Below are 26,407 nucleotides of genomic sequence, written 5' to 3'. Positions count from 1 at the left end.
ATATCACAATTTTTTTGTGATCTAGGGTTATTTAGAAGAGTTTGTAGAGTAGACTTGAATGTGATATTATTTCTTGATAGTATTAAATAAGAGATCCTGTGTTGGAAACCTTCTCTTCAGAGGAAGGTTTGAAGCAGCTTTGGGACAAAACCAATGTTCATGGTTCTGTGTGAAGTAATTAAGCAAAAAGTGAGCAAGAATATTGGTGGACTGAAAAAAGGGAGAATTCTGTGCCCCAGCAGCAATACTGACTGTGGTGGTGTTCAGTTTTATTTGGCTGCAGCCATTCTATGATCCCTGAGCTTTCAAAGTGTCTGGAAAGAAACTAAAAATAAAATAAAATATATATTTTTTTTAAAGTTAGTTATTTCAGATAGGAAAATCTCTCACTAAATGCATCTGTGTAATTGCTACACAGGAGGAACTAGTAGTGTTTCTAGCTGCAGTGCAGGATTTTAAAGCTAATAGGGTGAATTCACAGATCAAAGGATTGAGAGGCAGTTCCTTTCCTGCTGACATAGACAAGTATGAAGGCATTAGGTGGGTAAAGAGTAGGTGTTTTCTATTTCCTTTGCAAAGAAAAAAAATAAGTACTGGTGATAACCATTACAGTCACAGTCAGTCTTCTAAACTGTAGGTCAGGAGACTTAGTAGTAGTTGAATAGATTGTCCCAGGAGGTTTGTGCAGTTTCTCATTGTGTCAAAATACGATGACAGCCAGGCAGATGCTAGGAGAGTTCAGAGCTGTTTGAAAGCAGCAGTATGTAGGAGGTTTTTGGCAACTATTAGGCTTTGCAAATTTGAGTAAGTAGAGAAGTTTGTTATTGTTCATTCATACTGCAGTGATCGGGCAGCAGAGGTGCTTGACCTTGACAGGTCAAGTCAAGGGTGAAAGGCTCCAACATTTGTTTTTAGAAGTGACAGGAGTTGCCCAAGGGAGGTGGTAGAAACCTTGTCCCTGGAGGTTTTTAAGGCCAGGCTGGATGTGGCTCTGAGCAACCTGATCTAGTATGAGGTGTCCCTGCCCATGACAGGGGAGTTGGAACTAGATGATCCCTGAGGTCCCTTCCAACCCTAACAATTCTGTGATTCTACGACTTTATTGTGCAAGATCATAGATCTCTTGCTCTTTTGCATCGTGAATGCTTCTTCATATGTCCTATTGATGTAAATACCACTATCATCTCAGCTGAGATGCAGTGTTAAGTAAAGAGGAATGAATGTCTTAAACTGCGTTCTGTACAACACCAGTTTAGAAAAACATCTTATTTTAGCCTTGTCTTTGCAGAAAGCATGCTGAGCTTCTACTGTGAAATAAAAATGGGACTCTAAAATTCAAAAAACAAATTTATTTTGCAAGTAGCAGCATGCTTTCTTTGAATACAAAAATTGAAACTGAAGGTCTGTCATTTCATTGTCAAGTGCATGCTGTAGTGTTGTCTTCATTCTTGGTAGCTGTGATGCTTTCCATCTCAGTGGATTCTACTTACACTGTACCCTTGCTTACAGAACACGGCAAATAGCCTGAACTTGTTACAACAATACTCAGTCTTGTACATCTAACAATGTACTTTTGGGAACATTTCTTTGTGGGAGTTCAGTGAAACACAGACACAAGGAGGGTGATTTGTTAGTTGTGTAGCATTAATTTCATAATGAAAGCAATTACAGTCAGTGTTTATTTGCTTTGAAAGAGCCATGTACTTAAAGCCTTAGAAGCTTACAAACTGAGTGGGTTGATGTGTGCATTTCAGGCCCCAGGATGTTCTTTTTGGCTTGTATGCTTGTTTGAATGTTCTTTTATTTTTAATTAGAACCAAAGAAAAAAATCCTTAACAGTTTTTATGGTGTAGTAGCATAATATAGTGCAATTACTTCAAGAATTAGGTACTTTTAACATGAGGTAACATCTAGCAATTTATCTTCGTCTTCGGTATTGTTTCAGAACAGGGCTTGTTCACATAATAGTGCTATTATTAATAACCTGTATATGCTAAAGTCTAACTGTGTTAGATATGTAGATTTACTAGCAATATGGTAGAAATTTTAATTTTGATAGTAGAAAAAATTACCAAAAAGCATAGGCTGGCACTTGAAAAATTCTGAGAAGTCCTGGAAACTATCTTGCTTATTAAGATCATTGAGTTACATTTGATACATCTGTTAAGGCTTCTGGAGCATAACTGTAAGCATTGTATGCAAAAAAACAGTTGGCGTTTCATTAGAGTTGTTTTATATAAATGCAAAAAACAATGCAGACCTTTAGGTTGTAACTTCATCTTAAACTCGTTATATGCAAGTTTGTAATTTTTTAAATTTCATTTTAATCACATTTATTTTCAAGAAAAGAAAGATGTAACGCAGAGCTTGGAAAGCTACACAGCAAAATGCCCTGGTACAATGGAATTCATCACTCTTCCAGATGGTTTGAAATTACCTCCTGTTCCGTTCACCAAATTGCCTATTGTGAGGTAAGACTCCAAAATCCAGTCTTTAAATTCTTCACAGTACTTGTCAAATTTTAAAGGATACTGGAAGGGTGCAGTCTGCTCAGTTTTTACGTAAGTTGTTCACAATAAGATGGAAAAATGTCAAATCGTCAAATTGTTTTGAGAAGTTCTTAGGCAAAAATAGAGCCTTTGAGTAGAAAATACTTTCTGTGGTCTTTAGTTTCAGAAGGATTGAGGTGGTGGTGGTTTTTTTTTTTTTTAAACTGTTATTCAAGAGTTGGTAATACAATTGAAGAAAAATATTTCGTCATTGCAGCTGAGATTTAAGTTAGGTACCTGATCATACTGAAAGTCCATGAGTTGGATGCTGTCTCCATCCATGGAACCTGGAATTCAGCGAATACTGATGTTTGTTGTAGCTGTTCCTTTTCAGATGCTGCATTTTTGAGCTGGCATCTTCACTGGCCTCATCTCAATCCATGCTGCTTTTCATGCCTGTGCACAAAGACCTGTCATGCGGTCCATCCAATGAATTCCATCCTTGTTGAGATTAAAGCCTATCATGAAGCAATCAGACCTTGGCAACAGTTTACCAAACTTTGCCTTGCTTTTGTATGCTGAGAGAAGGGGAAAAGGACATTATAGTTGCTTGTTGTTTCTTGGGCTAGCTTTAAGAAATCACTCACCATCCAGGTGCTTCATTTATGCTATTAACTTGTGCTTGCCTGGCTGTGCTTGGAATGTTAAATGTAGGTGCTGCTCTTTTGCCACGGGGTGAGGAACTCAGTGTCAGCTTTACTTAACAGCTAGGAATTAGTGTTTGTTCTCTGCTCTGCCTTCCTCCTTCTTGTCTTTTGAAAGTTCTGTAGAAGCCATATGGATTTGTATTGATAAGCCAACAAAATATTAGGTGCATCTAAATATAAAGGAAATAGAAGACCTTACTGTCTTCCTAGTCTATGCGCTATTCCTCTTATAGAAGCATAGAGTTGTGGAATAGCCTGGGTTGGAAGGGACCTTAATGATCGTCCAATTCCAACTCCCTGCCATGGGCAGGGACACCCTCCACCTGACCAGGTCACTCAAGACCCCAGCCAACCTGGCATTGAACACTTCCAAGGAGAGGTCGTGCATTACCTCCCTGGTTAAAACTATTTTTTCTTACAAGCAAACTTATGGAAGAGAATTTTTTTTCTGGTTTTACCACTTCTTGGTTAGTTTTCCTTATATACCTTTCTTACTACTTTAAATTTTCTAGGTCATGTTTTTTCCTTCGCTCTGTTTCACCTCTAAGCAAGGTTGTGTTTAATTAACACAACTTTTTCCAAGTGCAAGATTTTGATCTTTTTGGGTAGCTGATGAAATTATCTTGTGATTCCTAATTATCATTCATTTGAATTCAACTGGGCTGAGCCAGGGGCTATAAAATGTATGTTACTGAAGCTTTTCACACAAAGGAATTAATATTCAACATTTGACCTGTGAGGCTGTAGGTGTTTAATGTTGATGGTTGAGGAACACTTATTGTTCATGAAGATAAAAATTATTATCCACCAATATTTTTTAAAAAATGATGGTAAGCCAAAGCGCTTCTTTCTATAAAATAAAATTAATTTTTATTGGCACTTCATTGATTTACATGTTTTACATATTGCATTCTAGTTTGGAACAAAGTTTGGTTTAAGTTGAATGTTTGATTGCTTTGTAGTGTATCTAGTGTTCAGTTTTCACTTGGAAAATAATAGCTGCAGTTGAAATAACTGATCTGGTATTTGTTTTCTGAGAACTTTCTGAATTTTGCCTTCAGTTCCCTTAGGCTGGTGTTTACTTGTACTGTAGGTATTTACTTCATGTTTTCCATTTCAAGTATTTTAATCGATACCTGCTTACAGTGTGCCATTTAGTGTCTATGAGTTAATTTTTAACCATCTATTATAAAATAAAACAGAATAGGCAAATAAAGTTATTTTTACTTAACAGATCTGTGAAGCTCTTGAACCTCCCGACTAGTCTCCGCCCTCACAAAATGAAAAGTTTGCTTGGTCAGAATGTGTCAACTAAAAGCCCCTTCATATATTCTCCAATTATTGCACACAGTCGTGGGGAAGAACGAAGTAAGAAAATTGGTAAGAATATTTTGCAGTGTTTTCTGTTGTTTTGTTAAATTAGAAAATTTTTCCTAATCAAAGAAAACAAACCTGCACATTGCCATCTCATATCTGAAATAATTAGCTTTTTAGCCTAAAGTTTTGAAGGAGCAAAGCTTTGTTTTCCATGGGACAGCTTCAAATTCAAGAGAGGAATAAATTCTCATAGCTGATAAAACTGATTTTTTCAGAGTATATAAATGAGTTTTATTTCCTTCTCTAACAAAGGAGAAATAAACGAAAATTTAATTCTGACACATTCTGTTCAGCAGCAGACAGCTGTTCAGAGTAACCAGTTAATCATGTGTGGTACCCTGAGGCAAATACACTGTTGGGGTTTCCCCTTTTTTGGTAGGGTTATCATCCTGAGCATGAAGACATTTGGACACTTGGACAAAAGATGCAAATCCAAAGGAAGCTGAACTGTGGTAGTTCATCATCCATGGAAATTTTTTTTACATTTATTTCTAGTTGATACTGTTAAGACCTTTGGGATTTTAAAATTTGTTTTCAGTTTCTCTCAGGAGAAAAAAATGCATCTAGTTGATGCCCCATTATGATTTAGCTTACAATGATTAAATGTCTGGTTAGTCAGTTTTTCTTCAAGATAGTTCAACAAAAATGGAAAACGCCCTATGAACAATGTTTGGAATACTAGTAATTATCTGCTAGAAGATTATTTCATACATTATCAAGCTCTTCAGTGCAGTAATTGTGCATTGGAAATAGATTAAAAAGCTCGTTTGAAGGCTGGGTGTAGTTACAAATATTGGTAGTCCTTTTTATTGCTTTTTTCCATGGGTGATAATTTTTAACATAAGCATTAGTGTCAGCACATAAAGGACTCCTGTGATTATGGAACAGAACTGGTTGTCAAAATACGCAAATTTGCCACATGGTGTTTATTTTAATTTGGCTCCTTGTATTACTGCTTTTAGTACTGTATAGTCATCAAAAACACCACCCAAAACAACAGTGCTTTGAAATGTATTTAAGGTAGGTAAGATTTTCTGTGTCGTTGCTTTGAACTATAAAATACAAAACACGTAGTAGGTCATTGTCAGCAGTGGCTCCAACTAATTCAAATAAGTAATTCAGGAACAAGTTAGGAAGTGTTGAGTAGGACAAGCATGTGTACTCCTCTACCTCAGAATTTCACTTTCTGTCCCCTGCTTCCTGCCCCTTTCAAGTATGAATGTATGTGAGGGAGGTGCGGATTGCACAGGATTACTCCATCCTAAGATACAAAGAACAGTGGGAAATAACTACTTTCCTCTGACTTTAAAGCAAGCTGGGCAGTTGACTGATTTCATGGAGCCTATCCAGAGCCTGTCCCATATTCTGAATTTCTCTTGTTACTGGTAGTGTATTTGTATTGTAGTACTGCATTTTTCTCTGGGACTCTTTTTTTTTTTTTTTTTTTTTGTCTTTTTTTAACTTTCTAACAGTCCTTTTTAATCTGCTTTTAAAATCAATTTGTTTCAGCAGTGTACCAACCAATCGGTTTGTTCGTCTGCATTGTGCCTGGCTTACAGAGCTGGCAGTCAGGAATCTTCATTTTAACATGTGGGGCTGTAGGCTTTTTCCAGTCTACCAGGGTAGATGTTGGACTTAAGCTGCCTATGCTGTGGCCCTCTGTTTATGACTAAGATGATATCCCTCACCTTGAGAAAGACATACACGTTTTCTAACATGTTTGCTGCTGCTGCTGTGTATTTTCAATGAATAATGGAAACATGAGGATTTAGGAGATACGCAGAGGTATGAATCTGGCAGTTTGAATGGACATAGCTTAGTGCTACTTCGCTGTAGTACTATTTTGATTTGTTCAAAAGATGAAGGATAAGAAATTAAAAAAAGGGTGAATGAGAATTAAGGAAATTTGGAAAAAAAAAAGAGATATGGGAACATCTTAAAATGCTTTCTTATTTAGGAAATATCTTTGTGAAATAGATTATTCCTTCTATTAATTTGATTAAAAAAAGGTCACTTAATGTCTTAGGTATACCTTGTCATGTTTTTCAAATGTAATTAATACCTTAATATCTTATTGCTAATCTTGTTCATCAGTGATATCATACAGAATTCTTGTTCCTTGATGGTTACAAAAGGAACCTGCTTTTTTTTTCTCCAAACATTTCATTTTGAATATGCTTATGTGCTCTGTGTACCATAGGAGTACTATATTATGCAAGGCAGTTTCTCCTTTTAGGCTTTTGTTTAGCCTAAGGAGATGTTTGAACTGCTTGTGATCCTGTTAAGCATTTGTCTTTTGAAGTACATAGAGAGTGTATTCACTTTTAAAAGCCTCTAATGTTTCATTCAAAGTTTTGCAAACAACAGAATATACAAAATCAAATCAGATACTTTGTTTGAAAGAGGCTGGGAAATGTAAGAAATTTTGCAACTAATGAGAATATTTTAATGACATGTATTTGATTAGAAACAACTACAATAACAGAGGAACTGTTTTTCTTACATGGAGATATGTAAGCCATGTTCTGGTTAAATTATTTTGCATTATCCAGTCCAAATCTTCCCAGTAGCAGCTTGTACCCCCATTACCCCTTGTCTTTGCCATGTGACTCTCTTTGGTTACACCATCTCAGGTGCAGGACCTTGCCCTTGTTAGAGCCTTGGACACTACCTCAAATACCTTAGTCTCAAGCAAGACTGGCAGGTCACTCTATCTGCTAGGGAAAAATCTGCTTCCTTTTCTGGATGATTTGATCTTCTCATTCCCCAATAGGATGTATTTATGGAAGGACTTCCCGTGATAAAAAACTGCAAAGCCCTAGTGACACCAGCTGTAAAGCTGTGTGTTGATCTGCATGATGCATTGACTGCTGCCTGCATCCCTCTTTCTGACTGGCAAGACAGAGAAAAAAATCGCTTAGGTACCCCATATTCTTTACTTACCTTTGGAGCACTGCACAATACATCTTCAGAGGACCAACTGATTCTTTTGGAGGCTGCAGAATGCACAAGACATTGTGGACAGGAAAGCAAATAAAAATTACATAACATCTCACACAATTGTGGTTTTGAACATTTTGCTCTAATCACGAGTTTGGCTGTCCAGGTTTTGTAACAGTAGAGCCTGTTAATATCTGTGAATGTATGTTTTTAATTTTCACTAACGCTAACTGGAGATACACATTTGCCTTAAGTGCATCTCCCTCGAGCTTCTCTAATATTGCTTGTGAAATGTAATCAGATAGCAGATAATTGTGAATGTACAATTAAGAGTACAGATGGTTTCAGCTGTGAATTGCAGTCTTAATATTAATTAGTGGGACACTTCCTAATAAAAAGCATTATTAATATATTTTAAAATTATTGAGTAAACTAGTAAAAGTTGATCCATATATGTTATAGATTAGCTTATAGTCATGATTATTTAACAGATACAGTTAACCAACCTTTTGTGTATTTGGACTGCAGATCCTCAGCTTGTGTGGAGCATCTTGCCACATTCACTTTTAAGTGTAAATGTGAGGTGCATGCGGTTAACTGAGAAATTTGGAAGGTAGACATGATCCTGTGTGCTGACAAGATAGAAAACAATCTTTCCTGATTTAACAGTTTCTAAGAACTGGTGTATCTGATGCTGACCTCACTTGCATAAACTTCTTGCATCTTTAGATTAGAACCCGCCAAAATTTTAAACCTGGCAGGGTGAAGTGTCTAAAAATTGAACCTCTCTCTCTTGTAGTGAGCTATAAACCCGAAGTACATCATATCACCTGACCTGGTTTTGTTCGGGTTTTTTTTTTCCTTCTAGTATTTTCACAAGTTACTTGATTTGTTACTGCTTAAGTGTGCATTTTGTGAACCTCAAAAAACCCGGTGCCTATAGATCCTACTGTCATTTCCCCTCCAACAGTATCTCCTGTGCTACTTACTGTTTTCCCAAGAAAATTAGAAACCAAGGTGATCAGCAGTTGTTTCCTTCCTAATTTGGAGTATTTATTTACTCTGTATTATCAGTTGTGTGTAAATGAAGACTTGTTTCCATTATTTTTAATGTCCTTCTTGCTCTTGTGTTTGTTTATCTGGTTGCTTCCTCAGGCTTAAGTATCCAAGGCAATGTGTACTTTGTACATTTCCAATAATGTAAACCTTTAAGTGCTTAATGTTAAGAGTGTGTTTAAGTACTTTTGTGAACTATGCTCCAGTTAATTTTGCCTGTGAAGTATTTGGGCTTTGGAGCACTGTTTCTATATTAATGAATACTGCTGGTCCTTTAACCCATTTCTTTGCCTGGCACTTACAGCTTGTGTCCCACAGTGCACTTGAATAGGACTTGGGGTTGTGAAGATTATACAGAGAGAGAACATAAAGAGAATATATAATGACAGCCCAGCCAATGCTAGTTTTTAATACCACTATCATTAGGTAATTCCTGCGTTAATTCTATAATTATTTTGTGTAGACTTCCAGTGGGTCCAGGGAGATGTGTGTGAAGTTCAGCTGATGGTGTACAACCCTATGCCTTTTGAACTCCGAGTAGAAAACATGGTAGGTATCTTTTCAAATCTCCCCTATTATTTTTCTGAATAAAAATAATAATTAAAAAAATCCTATTTGGATTTTCAAATACGGTTTTCTATAAACCAAATAGGGTTTAACCCAGTATAACCTCAGTTTATCAGCACAGTGCTGTCAGTTTTCTCCTGTTTATTTTGACGAGGTATCGAAATGAAGATCTCTGACACTCAGGGTGTTTCAATGCTTCATAGTTACTGACCCAGAAATCAATTATTACCTTCCTGCAATGACTAGAACTCATCCTGCATAATTTACATACACTGGTTTTCAAGCAGTAATTATATTCCAAAACCTAATCGTTAGTGTGTGGTTGCTACTGTAATTGAAAATTCGGTGTGGATCCTAGTTTTGGGATTTTCCCATTTTGACTGGGTTTTAAAACTCCAAGAAATCAAAATAGTTCTGAGAAGCTGATACATGTTACTTGAAAACACTGTGCGGTCAAATGAACAGGAAGGAGGGGGGAAAAAAAAAGGCAACTAAAGTTAGGAAGATCAAGACCAAGCCCTTTACTACTTCACCTGACTGCTTGTTATACTGAAACCAAGTTTCTTTATGCCAACTAACAGGATTTAAGAAAAAAAAATAATATAAAGGTTGAAAGTCCTCTATTACCGTGTTGGTGTTTTACGGTAAATGTTTTTACATTTAATATTGCTTTAAAAAGTAAATCTGGTCTCTTAATGTCCATTGTTCTGTTAGGTTAAGTGAATCAATACATATTTATTTGCCCAGGATTTTTGGTTGGTTTAATATTGATAGGTCTACTGTTACTGAATACAGCAAGAAAATTCACAAAGACCAATGAGTATTAGGAAGCAGGCATTTCTTTATTTTGATGCCAGACACATAGGGAATCTCTCCACCTAAGTGTACAAAATCCAGTAAAATTCAGACAATATATGCTTGCATCTCATACAGAATCATCATTTTTCTAAGAAGTGGTTACTATATTTACATTAGTTCATGAAATTTGTTCCATAATCTAGTCTCCTGCAGCCATGCTCATTATATATGGGGAAGGGGGGTGTCCCTAATGGTCGTTTAGGGTGTCCATACTCTTCCTTTCTATGGCCTTAGCTGAACTTCTTTGCACATGCTCTTAGGCTGTCTGATATGGTTGACGAGACAGACTGACGAGGGAGTTTGCTCTTAATGTCATCTTTTTCAAGCCACAATCACAACTTCTTACTGTTTACACAGCTAATAATTCTTAGTTTACACAATAGATGCATTCTATGAGGATTACTATTCCTAAATGTGCCTAAGTTAGTATAGTATCATTACTGCAGTGGCAAGTCAAACAATTTGACCTAACTTACTGATAATATACCACATATAATAAAGTGTTTTTGCATGGGAAATGAACCGGCCCAAAGAATGTGTTTGTAGCATAAGAAAATTAGTTCTTAGAAACTAACAGCCTGGTTTCTTCAGCAGCATTTCTCTGTCCCTCACAGAAATATTTCAAATTGTTAGGAATTATTAGAAAATTAATTTATTTGAGAGCATTTCGATTTATAGTTTAATTTATTGTGTAAATAGTGATGTAATTATATATTTAAAAACTGTTTGGATAATTTCTTAATGAGGAAATTTCTTAGGAGCACTTATGTACACTTAAGAACTCATAATACAGTTATTTGCACAGAGGTGCACTCCATCCATTCCCTGAGCAAATTAATTGTAGTAGTGTGAATACTTTGAGCTACTGTTAGCATGATCAAGTCCTATCTTTGAATTAATACTGAATTTCAGTTTCATTGATAAGCACAAGAGGAAGCAGGCATGCAAGCTAGGTACAAATAATTGAAGTGGTTAATGTAATTCTTCAGTCAGTGCTCCATAAATAGAGTGCTTTGAGAAATTCTGCTGCATGCTAATGTCATCTCATTGGTAGAAATTAGTTGATTTTGCTTGATTTGTTTATGGTAGCAAGGCTGTAGCCAGCAAGTTGAGAAAAGTAATTATTCCTCTCAATTTAGCATTTGAGAGAAAATGTCCTTAGAACCAAGGCCAGTTTTGAGTTCCCCATACAATCGAAATATTGACATACTGGTTTGAGTCCATCAGTATTGCCAAGGTGATTGGCAGCCTGGAGCATATGACAGATCAGAACAGGTTCAAAAAGCTGCGTCTGTTCAGTTGACAGAATAATACTGAGGCAATTCCTATTGCTTTCCTCAGTGCTGAAAAGGGAAGATGCAGTGAAAATGCAGCCAGTTTTCCCAGAAGTGCTCAGTGAACACATTGCAGCAAAGGAAAACTTTCCTGATTAAAAAAAAAAAAATCCCTTTTACTGAATCATGAGGGTGATCATACTCTGGAACTGGTTGCCCAGAGAGAACATGGAATCTCCATCCCTAGAAATTTTAAGAAATTGAGTCTAGAGGAAAGTGAAAAACCTAAGCCATCATCAAAGTTGCCCCTGTTTGGAGCAGTAGGCTGGGCAAGAGGACCTCTAGCATTTCCTTCGAGCCTGAATTGTTATGATTTTCCAGTCTCATCTGTGAGCTTTCTAGAATGTGGAAATAGTTATTACTTTATCACAAGAGTACTCTTTTGTTTTTATTTTAATAATTCAAAGCATTGGTTAATATTTTAAAATGTTTTATTATTAAGATGTACTCATGCCTGCAATCTTCATGCCCCCTTGTTGTCTTACCTCCTATCGTCTATCACATTCTTTCATATTATTTAGTCTCATAGAATTACTGTCACAACGAGTGTATCCTTTTCTGTCATTTAGTTGCAGTTTCAACTTTTGTACCACAACTTTGTTCTTCCATCTGACTCAGCGCCTTACCTTTGCAGTATGTTCAAGGTCTCTTCCAATGACTGGCAGTTCTTTGAGTTCTCCATTGCTTGATTTCCTTTGTTCTTTACCCTGTTGGTGGTTCACGTTTCATCAACATGTAACTGTCCCAAAATCTATAGTCATACCCTTTTTTGTAATTTCCTCTTTCCCTTCTCTTTCAGTTCATGATTTGGTCTGTTGGCTTACTTTTTTCATGTTAAATGAATGCTGAAAGTATTGATCTGAACTTCTATCACCATGCTTTTTAAAATGTGTCTTCTTATTTGTTATGTCTGAAAGTTGTGTTGGGGCACAACTTAGTATTGAGCAGAAGTTAAGGAGAGCGGTTCCTGATTGAAAGGCTTCTCTAGCTTTGTTCATTCTTTGAAGTATTCATGCTAAGTACATGTGCTTTAATTGATGTATACTTAAGTAAAAGAAAATGAATTTTTAGACTTGACATGAGACTGTGGAGACAAGACTTTGATCAGTGTTGCTCAGATGACAAGCCCTGTACTCTCTGAAAACTTGATTGTTATTTTAGTTTATTGTTCTCAAAGCTCAATGCCCATCTTTGTTCTTGCTGCTTATTCCCTGTTATGCATATTCATGATTTGGGGCTCTATTTAAATAGCCATTCTTCATGCATGTCCCATTTTTGCATTGCATTTCTATCCCTTTCTATTTTGTGTTTTTCTGTTGCCCATATAGTTAGAAATCTGATCCAGTGAGAGGTGCAATAGGGTTTGTAGAATGACAAATTAAAATGGGTAGCCATGGAATATGGAAGTAATTAGGTCCAACATCTGTATTATAATCAATTAAGTGAAGTTGGAGAGATCATAGGGATGGTCAGAAGAAGTGTTTGACAGAATTTAGCATGTACCTTAAATCAATGGAGTGAGAGAGAGAGAGACAAAAATGAGCCTAACTAGCTTTGACTGCAATTTTTGCTATCCTGGTGATGAAGCCCAAGTTAACAGGAGATGTGATGTTCAGCTGGAAATACCACTTCACTTTTTTTCTCCCAAGAATATTGATTTCTCTATAGAGTTATTCAGATATGTGAATCATAGCCTGTGTCTTTCTCAGTTGCCAAGCCTTTTTTTCTGCTCAGAAAAAACTTAACCTTCAGGAAAAAAAATTAAAAAAAATTCTTATGGGTTCATTTTGTATCTTGGGACAAATGTTTAAAGTGGTAAATCATGTTACAGTCTAGTGATATCTACTATTAAAATAAAATGCATATGAGGCAGCACACTGTTCGCTCATATAGACCTTGTTGTCCACCAGGACTCCAAGGTCCCTTTCTGCAGAGCTCTCTCCAGACAAGTAGATCCCAGCCTGTGCTGCACTCCTGGATTATGCTTTCCCAAGTGCAAAACCTTACACTTGTCCTTGTTGAACTTCATCAGGTTCTTGTTAGCACATGCTGTCAGCCTATCCAGGTCATCCTGTAGAGTGGTTCTCCCTTTCTAAGCATCCATCTTCCCACTCAGTTTGGCATCATCAGCAAAATTCATCAGGGTACACTTGATCCCATCATCCAGATGACTTATGAAGACATGGAACAGTGTTAGAAATAGTGGGGAAAATTTCCTTTTGAATAAACACTTAACTTTTTTGTAAAGTATTTAACATTATGTAGTGTACGTTCAGCATGAAAACTAACTTTGAAGGTGGCGATGCTTTAAACAAAGAGTGATTGCATTTCAGGATTGGTAAGTGAAGCCTATAAAAAGCAGTTACATATTCATGTTGTTTTAACAGCATCCCCAAATGCTGCCATTTATGTACAAGTTGTTCTCTTTCTCTAGAACTAAATTGAGGTTTGAAGTGATTGAAAGACATGGTGTGATAACTGCACGCATATATGTACTCTAAGACATTTACATTGCTTTAGAAGAATACAAAGAAATGTAAAATTATGGGGGGTTTTGTGTGTGATTCTTCTATTCCCTGGAGGAAACCTTCTATCAGGGTAAAGGTTTCCTATAAGATCACAAAGAGCAATGATTATTAAATATTATTACTTGAAATTAAGAATCTTGGGAAAAGAAATTTAACAGTTACTTCCCTTTTTTTCAGGGTGTCTGATGTGTTTAGGTAAAGGATGTAGCAGTACTTAATCTGAAAAGCTCATAGGCACCAGAGGGCAATGTTGGGCAAATATTGCTCAATTCTGCTCTCCAGCAAATAGTGATACTGAAAATGTCTTTCAAACGTTGTGGATATGTCATTGTCTTTTAAAACTTACTTGTGTGGGTTAGGTTTTGAGGGTAAGTATCCTGATTTCAGTATATTTCTGTAACTCTGAAGCCTCGCTGAGGTTTATATTGGATTTTTTGTTTCCATTTCAAGGAGTTTTCATGCTTTCTTAACTTTTAAACTTTTATGCTGATCTTTACTTTTAAAAGCATGAAGTGTTACTGAATAGTAAAACTCTCTCAGTGAGAGAAATGTGTGGTAATACACTTGAGACTTTTTAATTTCTAGTCTAGGCATAGTATGTGCTTAATGAAGGTGTTTTGATGTTTGCATTGCATTTGTTCTTTAGAGAAGCTTTTGTTTTCCTGGGCTTAGTTGTTAAAGACTTAGACTGAGAATGCATTTTTAATGCACTATAAGAAAAATACAGTTTGCTGAGGACTTACTTTACTTAAGCAGTTTTCTGAAATCAACATGATGTGTTTGTGATCAACATTATCCAAGGGTGTCAGTTTGATATAATTTCAGGGGTTAGGGAACAGTGTACATGTTATAGAGGATTTTTTCTCTCTACTGTTATGAAATAATACTGTTTAATATGAGCAGTATCTCTTAATAGTAATTCTTCCATCTTGTCCATAAGCACATGCATATTTTGTGTGATTGTACTCCAGATGTCATCATGTGCCTTTTTGTCTATTACTCTAGGTTCTTGTCTGGATTTCATCTGCTGTATAACATACTCAGTGTGAATCCTTTGGCAAGGAATATGCTTTCTCTGACAGCTGGGTTGTGATTAGTGCTTTTCTTGAAACTCGACCATTACCTTTTGAAAATACTACCATTGATTTATTTAATATTTCTCAATTAATTTCCCAGTTTTTTTCCTCTCCATGGTTATGATCTTTGGCTTCTCCAGAGTCACTTGGTTCAATTCTCTCCAAGGAGGGAGCTTATAGGTGTCACAGATCAAAACTCTAGCTGGGTGGTGAGGTTTTGACAGGCAACTTTTGGGGTCATGAGGCAGCCTGTATATATGCATGCATGGCTACTTTAGAAACATTTATTGAGGCTATGCTGGTTTATGGTCCCCTTCAGGTCAATTTTTCCTTCACTGGATCCTGAAAGTCTTTCAGGGCAATGTCTTCCCATGCACCCCTTTAAACCAGCTTGATAGTGGAGGATGTCTAATTGCTGGGATAAGGACTAATTCATGCAAAGTATGAATAATTCATACAAAGTATGAATTAGGTCCAACAACTGTATTATAGTCAATTATAGTATTATAGTCAAGCAAGAGAGTGGTTTTACTGCAAGATGAGAGATTAATGTCTGTGTGTATGCCCTGACATCAGCTTGATAAAAATGTGAAGTAGAAGAGGAAGAACATAGGAGAAAGCTGTATTTACACATTGCTTCCTTCTTTCCCTTCCCCCAAGGAAAATTGGGCTAATTAGGACCATGTCTTAATGAGGATTTTCTCTCAACTCAGAAAAGTGACCTGACAATTTTGCAGTGCACTGCAGTTTCTTAGCTTGATGTACTGGCTCATCTGGGGACTTAGCTAGGAGTGGAAAAATGATGATACTATCAATTCTTACAAGGTAAGTTCTGTGTAGCATTAGGAGGAGGTTTGATCTGGAAAGGCTTTCTGTTTCAACCACTGCATTAAGGTCCCTGATCCCCTCTTGGACACTGCCACTGATGGAATTGCCAAAACTCTCTAGATAAACATGCTGGGAATGATTAATGTGGAGTTGTCTATGCTTCCAAGTCGGGAGATGGGTTTGGTAGTACTTAGGGATCCCTCTTGGCTCTGCTTATTTAATTTTGCTATAGCTAATAACAAACAAGGAGGGTTGTTTTTTTTTTTGTCATTAATTTCTTTAAGACATTAAATCCTTGGATGAAAGTACTTAGTTGCGATGAATCCTGAGTAACCTGAGTTTATTTAGAATTTGGTCAAGTGTTTCTGTTGTGGTGGACAGAGTGACACGTATGCACTTGTAGTCATCAACAGAGTAGAGCCTTTATTAATATTAACAACACCCATTTATATGTTTTCTATGCTATCGTGGCTACTTCTAATTGGTTAACAGGTTGTTGTTAATATTCTTATTGGTTATTGCCATATCACTATGGCCATAGCTATTTGTTACACATGGGAGGATTCCAGCCTTCTATTACAGTTTCCCAGGCACTCTTTGTCCTTGCAAACCACCTGCATCTCCGGGACCTTCCATATCTTTATTGATACACAGTAATCTGCCCAAGGTTAAGTTCTTCTTTCCCAGGCAAGGAATCTGCAGACCCGCCACAGCTTCCCACAATTGCCCCTTTCTGTAACTGTGCTGAAAATGCTGCATTGGTTGCCCGCTGCAGGGCCCTTTGCAGTAGGCTAGCCAGACAAGGCAACATTAACAGCACTACCATCATAATCACCAAAATCAACAACCCTTGATGACTGAGAAGAGCCATCCTGTAATTCTCCATCCCTTGAACAATCCTTCAAGCCATCCCTCATTATCTACTTGCAAATGCGTTATCCCCTGCTCCAATTCCTGAATTCGTTTATGTATAGATACTGAATGATCTGACAGGTTCATACAAAACATCCCTTCAAAGTCTTCACACCCATGCCCATGTGCTATCAACAAAAAAATCTATCGTTGCTCTATTTTGCAAAGTAGCACGTCGGACAGAATTCACATCCAACAGGAGTTCATTCAGAGCCAGGGAGGAGGCATTATTCTGTTTTGCCAACCAACACCCCAATTTATTCAGGCTTGCTAAAGCATGTGCCGTTCCAATTCCAGAAAATATAGTTGTTACGATGTGCTTCTCTATTCTCCAAAACTCTACCTTGTCATCACAACCTGCTTCAAAAGCATGACTGTTACGCTTTTGCCTTTTCCTAAGGTCATCAAAGATCATAGAAACGTTCGGTGTCAGCATGGTTAAACGACCGAGACTTCAAGGTCCTCCCCTGATTGATGAGGGCAGAGCTGGCCAGGCTCTATCTCCACAAATAAGGAAAACACCTGCAGGCAGATGATGAGGATGAGAATGCCTCTTCACTTCTATGAATTCAGTCCGCTTGCACCATGCAGTGTAATTTCTGTGTCCCCTCCCTGTTTGAGTAACGTCCTGGATATTTGTGGCTCTGTCTGATGTAAAATTAAATACAACACAGAAATTCATTTTTACCAATCCTAACATACTAATCTCTTGAGGTTCTAATTCAGCTAAAGGAAGACACTGAGTCCAATTGTTTCAACCCTTGGCTGTATATTCTAATGTGAAATTTGTCTTTTCAAATCCTTCCCACTCAAAACCATGAAACCTTTTAAGTCCCCTGTGTGTCTTATTGAAGTGTATCAAGAAGCGCATGTAAAATGATCTTTTCAAGTTCAGTGGGTCTGTTTTCTCAGTGATATCCTTCCCCCCATTCACCGGTATGCCCACTGGGCAGGTGCTGAAGGGATTGGTGGGTGTTGATACGGTGAGGCACAGCGTGTCTTGTCCTGGGGCCTTGGCAAGCGTGACCCAAGCCTTTTGCTGTGGCTGCTTTGGGATCTGCAAGGCCGCTGCTGCAGTCAGCATCCAAAGGATGATGAAGGCACCGTCCGAACCCATCTCACTGGGACCCAGCGTGGTCCAAAAACTTGTTGAGACACAAGCATATCCTCTACCCCAGGTTTTTAATTCACAGGGATCAGACCATTGACCTGTTTCTAGATCCCAAACTTTGACACCTGATGGCACTGGTGGTGGTCAAATTATTGAAATGATGTATCATTGGGGCTTCCTGGGAATCATCAGAGAGCTGCAAACAATTTTAAACATACATAGCTTTGTTTAACCAGGCCTCTGGAGAATCCCCCCCCCCCCCCCCATTCTCCCTCTTTGTTTTTTGCAAAAGGTGTTTCACTGTGCCATGCGCACGTTCAACGATGGCTTGACCAGTGGGGGAATAGAGAATACTGGTAACATGAGTGACACCCCACAACTGCAAGAACGAATTAACCTTACCCGATAGGTAGGCTGGGCCATTGTCTGTTTTTATCTGATGTGGTACTCCAGCAATGGAAAAGGCTTGCTGCCAGTGGCAAATGCCATCTTTAGCAGTTTCTCCTGTATAAGCAGTAGCAATGATGACAGAGCAAAATGTATTGATAGTTACATGAACAAATTTTAACCTGCCAAATTCAGCAATATGAATAACATCTGCTTGCCAGACTTGGAGGGCTCACAAACCTCTAGGGTTGGTCCCATAGTAATGAGGGATATGCTGGCCCTGGCAGTCAGGGCATGCGACAACACTAGCACAGGCTTTAGTACTGGACAAATGAAACTGACGCTTCAGGACACGGTAACCTTGATGAAAAAATTGATGGGAAGCTATGGCTTGTTGTTTAAGGTCTGGAGTAGGCCCCATTGCTACACCCGAGACAAGTGCATCTGCATTTGTATTCCTCTCCACCAAAAACCCAGGAAGGGTCGTGTGGCTCTTAGTATGTAGAACGTAGCAAGGGTGGTGTCATCTTTGGATTTCAGTCCACAATAACTTTAAAATCCCAAAAAGTCTTTCTTGAGTAACCATTGTTCAACATTCTGGTGAGTTAAGGTATAAATCCATGTGAACATATTCCCTAATTACATGACATTAAGGCATTGAGACATTCAGTCCCAAATGAGAGGATTCCTTGGGGGACACTGGTGCGATCAGCTTCAGATTAATGCTTCTGATCTCAGTTAAACAGGACTGGCACTGTGATCAGTCTCGGTGGTCAGCTGATTGTCAGTTTCAGATTGTCAGGAACTGCTGTTTGTCCCATCCTTTGAGGCTTGCGCTGTCTTCTGCTGAGATGTTTGCAGAACCGATCTTTGCAGATCATGTCATGGGTGGGCTCTGCCATGCTGGCATCAGGAAAACCTGTAGGTGGAAAAGATGAATCCCCCTTTCCTAGCCTTTACTTTTCCCTAGGGTAAACCTCTGTGTTGAAAAGAAAAAAAAAATTGTCATTTTTCATATTCTTGTAATCCTTATCTTAAAACCTTTGTGAATACAAAAACCAAAACAGCATTCTACAACGTTCCTAAAATAAAATCCTGAGTCATGCTAATACCAAAAAGTCCTAAAAACTTACAGAACTACATGACAATTAAACCATCAAAGTAATGTGCAGGAAAACAACAAAAAAAGAAGATGGTATATTATATAAAGAGCGTTTTTCAAAATGAGAACTTTTTTGCCATATATATAGAGCTCTCTTTGAAATTGCCAGCGCACTCAAAAAAAAAAAAGGGATTTGAACCAGAAGGAGGGGAAAAAAACTCCTTAAACTATGAACTCTTAAACCGCTTATTCCGTTACCCAGTGGCACTTACATGGTATTATGCTTATTGATTAGGGAACATACTTCAACATAATCACTAAAGACTTATAAGCAATCATTATTATCTATAGCACTTAACATACCTTATTACAAATACCATATTTGTCATACAAGTACTTACTAATCATTATGCTTATTGTGAAAACACGACGATTGCAAGCACTAAAATAATAAATTTCCCAAATCCCTTACAATCAGAAATAATGGTAAAAGCAATATATATATCAAGTTCGCATTCACAAAACGGTGAGATACCTTTCTTAACAAAACTTAACACTCTTACTTTAAAAATCAGAACTCAGGTTTCTGCGGACCATAAACGGCTGCAAACAACGGAGTGGGAGAAAGAAGGGGGTAGGGGTGGTGGGGCAAGTGGCAGTAGAGAAGGCACTCTTTTTTTTGTTGTTTCCCCCCCCCCCCCCCCCCCATTGTTCACAAGCTGTTGTCTTCAGAAATGTGCAGATTTTCAAGTTTCAAATGAAGATTCTGATTGCATGCTTTTTCAGTTGTTTCTTGGCGAAGAAAAAAACTGAGTGACCTTTCTTTAAAGGATCAAGGCCTGGTAACTGCTGCTTTTTCTGATTTTTTTTGTATCCCATATTTCCAGATCCAAAACATTTCTGTTCCTTAACATGCAAGGCATCTAGGGAGCTGGCTAATGCAGCCATCTCAGCTAATTTCTTCCAATTAGATTCTAATACTGAGAACTGAACAGGCTGAAAAATCACTTGTGCAATGTGGTTGATATCAAATGGACACAACAAATCAGTATCTATAACATGCGAAAGCTGCATTGTCTCACTGGAATTCACACCGTACTTTGCCACTGTGGACTGCAAGTCCTCCACAACTTTCCAGCCCAAAACTTGATGGTTATCCTGCTGACTAGTCCCTGGAGCCACTTTTTCCACAGGAAAAGCCATGGGTTCAGGCTCACTGGAGTCATCAGGAACACTCACGAGGGAACACGTCTGTGCTGGAATGGTGATCGTATGTGGCACTTCCAGCCTTTCCACTAAGTCCCAATCCCCCTGTGTGGCAGCCTTCCGACGAACCTGTTGCCAAAATCTCGCTGGTGATTGAGGGGTTACTGTTACATCACAGGGGGGCAAAGTCCATGAAGCAGATGCACTGGGAGGTCAACATCCCCCTCCTCCCATAGTCTTTTGTGACCACACTTTCCGGGCCAGAGCTCCCTTCTCATTCTCCACTGTCAATCAGCAATGGAGGAAACTGCTGCTGTGTCTGTGGATCACTAGGCTCATTACACTCCTCCTTTGTCAAGTGCTCCTTCAACTGATCGTTTGGAGATTGATAGACCAGTGGCAACTGAGCAAAGTCTTGGGGACTTTTCCACTTCATAGGGATCTTAAGCTGCTCATTAGGAGAGGGATCTTTCTGCTCACCAGTGCCCTCTTCCTCCGCCGCTGACGGAGCAGTTGGGTGCAGCAGGGGACAGAGGGTGCAAGCATGTCCTCAACTGCTTTAGTGATCTCTCCCACACTCAATTCCTTTTTCTTTTACCACTTTTTTCAGTTCCTCCTTTTTATCTTGCTCTCGCTTGGTGTCTTTTAGCGTTTCATTAAGTATTCGCCAGGTAGTAGCCCTATCTACAACTTCTTTATCTCCTTTTGTTATGGCATCCCATAAATGACTACCCAGCTTCTGCCATGCAGCAATACTAAAGGTACTGTTGCAGGAGGGCTCAAACCCTTAGCTGCTTACCCCATAAAAGCAGCCTTCTTAAATCATAGTCACTACTTTTACACCTCTACACTTGAGTAGCGTTTCCAGGTCCTCTTCTTTTGTTAAATTCTGTCCCATTATGTTCCTGGTGGCTCACCTTAATAGATGTCTAAGTTAATGTCTGAACCAAGCAGATTCCCCTCTGCTCTCAAGCTTCACCACGCTCCGCCACCGCTGCAATCACCAAGGGCCTGTCCAAATCATGTCAGGGGTCACCAGATGTCGCTGTTGTGGCGGACAGAGCGACATGTACACACTTGTAGTCATCAACAGTGTAGAGCTTCTGTTATTATTAACAACACACATTTATATGTTTTCTATGCTATTGTGACTGCTTCTAATTGGTTAACAGGTTGTTCTTAATATTCTTATTGGTTATTGCCATATCACTACGGTCATAGCTATTTATGTTACACATGGGAGGATTCAAGCCTTCTTATCGCAGTTTCCCAGGCATTCTTCGTCCTTGCAAACCACCTGCATCTCTGGGACCTTCCATATCTTTATTGATACACAGTAATCTGCCCAAGGTTAAGTTCTTCTTTCCCAGGCAAGGAATCTGCAGACCTGCCACAGTTTCCCACAGTCAAGTGATATTTTAGTGCTTTTGTGACTTAACCTTAAAGAGACTTTTGTACCTGTTTTAAACGGAAGTTTTGGAGCATATATGGAGTCAGCTTTTGTCTGTATTCTAAGATTTGCTTCAGCCAAAGCAAAAGCAGAATAATTATGATGAAGACTGAGGCTAAGTCCATATTAAAGTGTGAATGTTCACCCTGTGAGCAGCTCAGACAGAATTAGATGTTGTTTCAACAGGGTCAAGTCTGCAAAGAAGTAATTGCTGTAACACAGGGTTTCATAGATTTGGAATGTATTGTAGTCTTGATGACTTCAGATGTTCAGTAGGAAAGAAATCAAGAACCTGACAAACTCGTTCATTTTGCTTTCTTAAGACTGTGATGTGTTTAGGACTTCACTGTTAAAAATCTTTGGTACAAAGCATTTATTTAGTTGTAATGAAGCAATACATAAAAGATAGTTTTTTAATATTTTAGAAGGTGCATTGCCTTTTGAGGAGGGAAGGAATTCTTAACAATTGCTTTTAATTCAATTTCTGACCATTATTGGGTAGATTATGGTTAATGTCTAGGAATTTATTGAAGAAGACTTGCTGCTGGTTAATCCCAATGCAAAACAGACCATTAAAGACTTAATGTGCATGACCAGGTCACACTTCAGTCGTTGACTGGGTAATTCCAGTGGTGCCATTTGCGTTTCTTTAAGTACTTGTTATCTGAATATCAATTTTCCTAATTTCTAGTTGAGAATTAGAAGCATAGGAGGGCTAGTCTGACTTTTGCAGCTGAAATGAGCATTAGAGGTATACCATTCAAACCCAATTGAATTAAAAACTAGGCAGTCATAGATGTTTTCAGAGTGAAGCAAAGGTGGTATTCTGGTACTGTGCAGGTAATGTTGATGTTTCTTGAACTCCTGGTTGAGTCTTCTCTCTCTTTTTGGTTTTCTGTGGGCTCAGATTATGAGATTTTTTTATTTCTGTACAAAAATAGTATGTACCTCTTTCATGGAGTTTTGAGTTCCTGTGAAGAATCCTCATGAAGCTGAGGTTTAAACCAGTTGTTTTGGCATTAACTGATAGAGATATTTGGATGGCATATTTATTAGTGTAAGTAAATAAATAAAGGTGTATAAAAAAGCAGCAGTCGACTTAAAAATACAATAAATTTCTTTTTGTAGCAACACATTCTGTGCTTGAGCATCTTAAATTCATTAACCAAGCTTAAAAAAATTCCAGTGAACTAAGGACAGTAATGTTGTATTTAAAAGTTTATTAAATAATATTTTTCTCTCTTAATTTTTTATTTTGCCTCATGTTTTAAATTTAGGACGCCCAGCAATTCCCTGGCACTAAGAGAGCAGGTTGTACAATCTAACTGCAGGCGTCTAGTCTTGATAGAGGGTTATTTTAGCAAAATAAATGTCTCATTCCAACACATTGAAATATTTAGGTTGGATAGTAAAGCTAAATTTTTCTCTATTATCTGCAAATACTGATACTTATTTTCCCCTACCCATAGATAAATATTTTCTGCCCAGGAACTTTAATTAAAGCTAAGTAAGAGCTGCTATGGATGTTTGATTTCCGCTATGCAAAATATAAGTAAATATATTAGTAAGGTCACACATACAGTTAAGTGTAGCTACTAAACGTCATCATGCAGATTATATCACTCATTCTTTTTACTGTGCTTGGGTATAAGTTTTTAATCTTTTTTTTTCCCCCAAATTGTTCCCACTTCAGATCCTGAAACGTGTATTGTTATTCAGTACATATATTGCTGTAATTCTAGATGTGTGCTTCAGTCACTGGAACTTAAAACCCAAAATAACTGCTATGAGCAAATTGGAACAAAATGGAACAGTTTTTATGACATAATGCAAGAGATTAAAATACAAGTATACGTCATAAAAATGTAAGTGTATAACATAAATGGATTTATCTATGTAATACGACTTTTTCAGGGTCTCTTGACAACAGGAGTAGAATTCGAATCTCTTCCTGCGGCTCTTTCTCTACCTGCAGAATCTGGTCTCTATCCAGTAACACTTGTTGGTGTTCCTCAAACTACTGGACAGATCACTGTCAATGGTAAGGGATGCCTCAAGTCATTTTTTTCCTAGCAGAAGCACCACATGTTTTATATCTCTGTGGATTGCATCATTTTGTGTGTGATGTATATATTTGCAACACTGAATTCTCAGTAAGTAAAAGAAAAACAAAAGAAAACAAGAAATCTGTTTTCTATACTAGACTTCACAAAACGCATAGCCTGAAAAATTGTTTGGTTGTAACAGCAGTACTGAACACATATTTACAATATCTCATGTATGAGAAGAAAAGGATAATGAGTTCAAACTTCCTTTTATTAATGCTTTCATTTGGAAAGCTTCTGAGGAGAATTACTTGAACTTTTTCATGAGAATGCAGAAGATAATCTTGCAGTTCAATTTGCTTAATTAGTTGTCTTCATGTAAGATTACTGAAATTTTTGCAGATTGCTGCTGTAGAAACAATTTCACCGATGTGTGTAGTCTGTTGCAGCTGAGATATCATTTCATTAATAAGCCTAAATAAAATTGTGCGTGTAGTATATAAGGAGAATTAAAGAGCTTTTGTAGAGGAGGAGCAGATGAAACTTGTAGAAAAGGACGTGTATGTGAAGATGATAAATTCAACAAACAGGACCATATCATTTTACCAATATGCAGTTTTAGGTGCATGTTCCTGGAAGGCAGTTACAGGAAAAGACCTGTTTTGGTAGAGCCAAACACCAAGAGAAGATGGCTTTAAGCTTGAAGAGATTTCTCTTCTTAATGAGTTTTTCTTGAGTGCTTCTCTATCTGCTCATACAGTGATTCCTAATTTGTTACCCTTTCCCCTCACCCCAAATCTATTTCAGTAACTACAGAGTAGCATCAAAGCATTCAGAACATTTGTGCTATAGTTATCTACTTTTAGTTTCATAAACTAAAAATATATTGCCAGTAGAGGAGGCAATTTCTGTACTCAGCGGATGTTTGTGTGTCCATGTATAAAATTTTCCTTCAGATATAGCTTGTATAAATTGTCTGGTAAGGAACTGGTGCAGAGCTACTTTCCTGCTAAATTGAACTTTGGGAAGATAAGCTGTAGTCTTTTTTTACGGCAGGGTGTGTGTGCACATATGCCTATACACCTTCTTTCCCCCTGTTTCCTTTAGGATCCTTTTTTCCCTTCTGGATAAAGTTAAGACAATTCCTGTAAATGTTTTTTTGAGGAACTATGTTAAGATATGTTACAGAGTAACAAGTTTGGTGTGCACCAATGGATTGGGTGATGTAGTATCAAGTGGTGGTCTCTGTACTATGACTTGTGATGGTCTTGTAAAGGATTCTGCAAAACTTACTGTAATGTGTGGCAGAAATCATGGGCTCGCTTACTTTGTTTTATTTTGCATGTCACAGATAGAAGGGTGTACATGTACGTTACCACGTAGTTATGAATCATGGAACTGTAGAATTGTTTTGGTTGGAAAAGACCTCTAAGATCACCAAGTTCTACCATCCAGTCCTAACACCGCCATGGCCATTACACCATGTTCTGAAGTGCCCTGTCTGCACTTTCTTGAACACCTCGAGGGATGGTGACTCTACCACCTCCCTGGACAGCCTATTTCAATGCCTGACCACTCATTCAGTAAAGAAATTTTTCCTATCGTCCACCTAAACCTCCTCTGGCACAATCTGAAGCTACTTCCTCTCGTTCTATCCTCTATCTATCTAATTACTTGGGAGAGGAGACTGACTGCCACCTCATTACCACCTCCTTTTACATAGCTGCAGAGAGCAAACAGGTCTCCCCTCAGCCTCTCCCTCTCCACACCCAGCAACCCCAGTTCCCTCAGCTGCTCCAGATCCTTCACCAGCTTCATTGCTCCTCTCTGGACATGTTTGAGTAACTCATTTAATTTAGAGGGTTTGAAAACAGACTGTGTGTTCTGTGTCCTGAGAAGATTTTCCGGTACAGAAGATGGTAGTTCGGGTAGCAGAAAAGTTGGCAAGATCTGACTTACAGACTTAGTACTTCTACATCTTTCAAAAAACAGAAAAAGTCATAACATGCTAGCATTTTCTCCTAAAAATCAGGTTACCATACTTCAGTTTTTGGAGTCTTCAGTGATTGCCTTCTGGACAATCTTCCGGGAGTGAAGACCAATGGCTGCGCTGTTGAAGTGATTCCAGCTTTGCCAAGGCTGCAGATCAGTACTTCCCTTCCAAGGTAAGAAACTGAATGAAATGATTATTTTGTTTGGTCATATTTAAGTGTTAGTCACATGCTGAATAAAACCTCCTTCATATGTGAATATAATGTGTGATTTAGTAAAACAGAACATAAACTCTATTTGTGCTAATTACTTTAGAACATGAATTTAAGGTGTTTTTACTGCTTGAAACCTTGGAATTTCATAGAAAATATTATTTGATTTAAACAACTGAGGAAGTGTAACAGTTATTCATTATTAAAGTAATATTTTTAAAAGACTGCAT

General features: G+C 37.9%; 1 protein-coding gene across 1 annotated transcript in view; it reads left to right on the top strand.

Moving 5' to 3' along the window:
* Positions 1-26,407, top strand: part of TRAPPC9 (trafficking protein particle complex subunit 9) — a 418,319-nt gene that overhangs the window by 29,696 nt on the left and 362,216 nt on the right. Inside the window, exons 9-13 of the mRNA XM_054385350.1 lie at positions 2,345-2,471; positions 4,431-4,576; positions 9,033-9,118; positions 23,843-23,969; positions 26,006-26,138. Coding sequence (XP_054241325.1) covers positions 2,345-2,471; positions 4,431-4,576; positions 9,033-9,118; positions 23,843-23,969; positions 26,006-26,138 — 619 coding nt within the window. The remainder of the gene's footprint in view (positions 1-2,344; positions 2,472-4,430; positions 4,577-9,032; positions 9,119-23,842; positions 23,970-26,005; positions 26,139-26,407) is intronic.

Source organism: Indicator indicator, chromosome 12 (assembly GCF_027791375.1).
Source record: "Indicator indicator isolate 239-I01 chromosome 12, UM_Iind_1.1, whole genome shotgun sequence".
Classification (NCBI taxonomy): Eukaryota; Metazoa; Chordata; class Aves; order Piciformes; family Indicatoridae; genus Indicator; species Indicator indicator.
The sequence above is the reverse complement of the archived record's forward strand: the minus strand, read 5'-3'. Positions and strand labels throughout refer to the sequence as shown.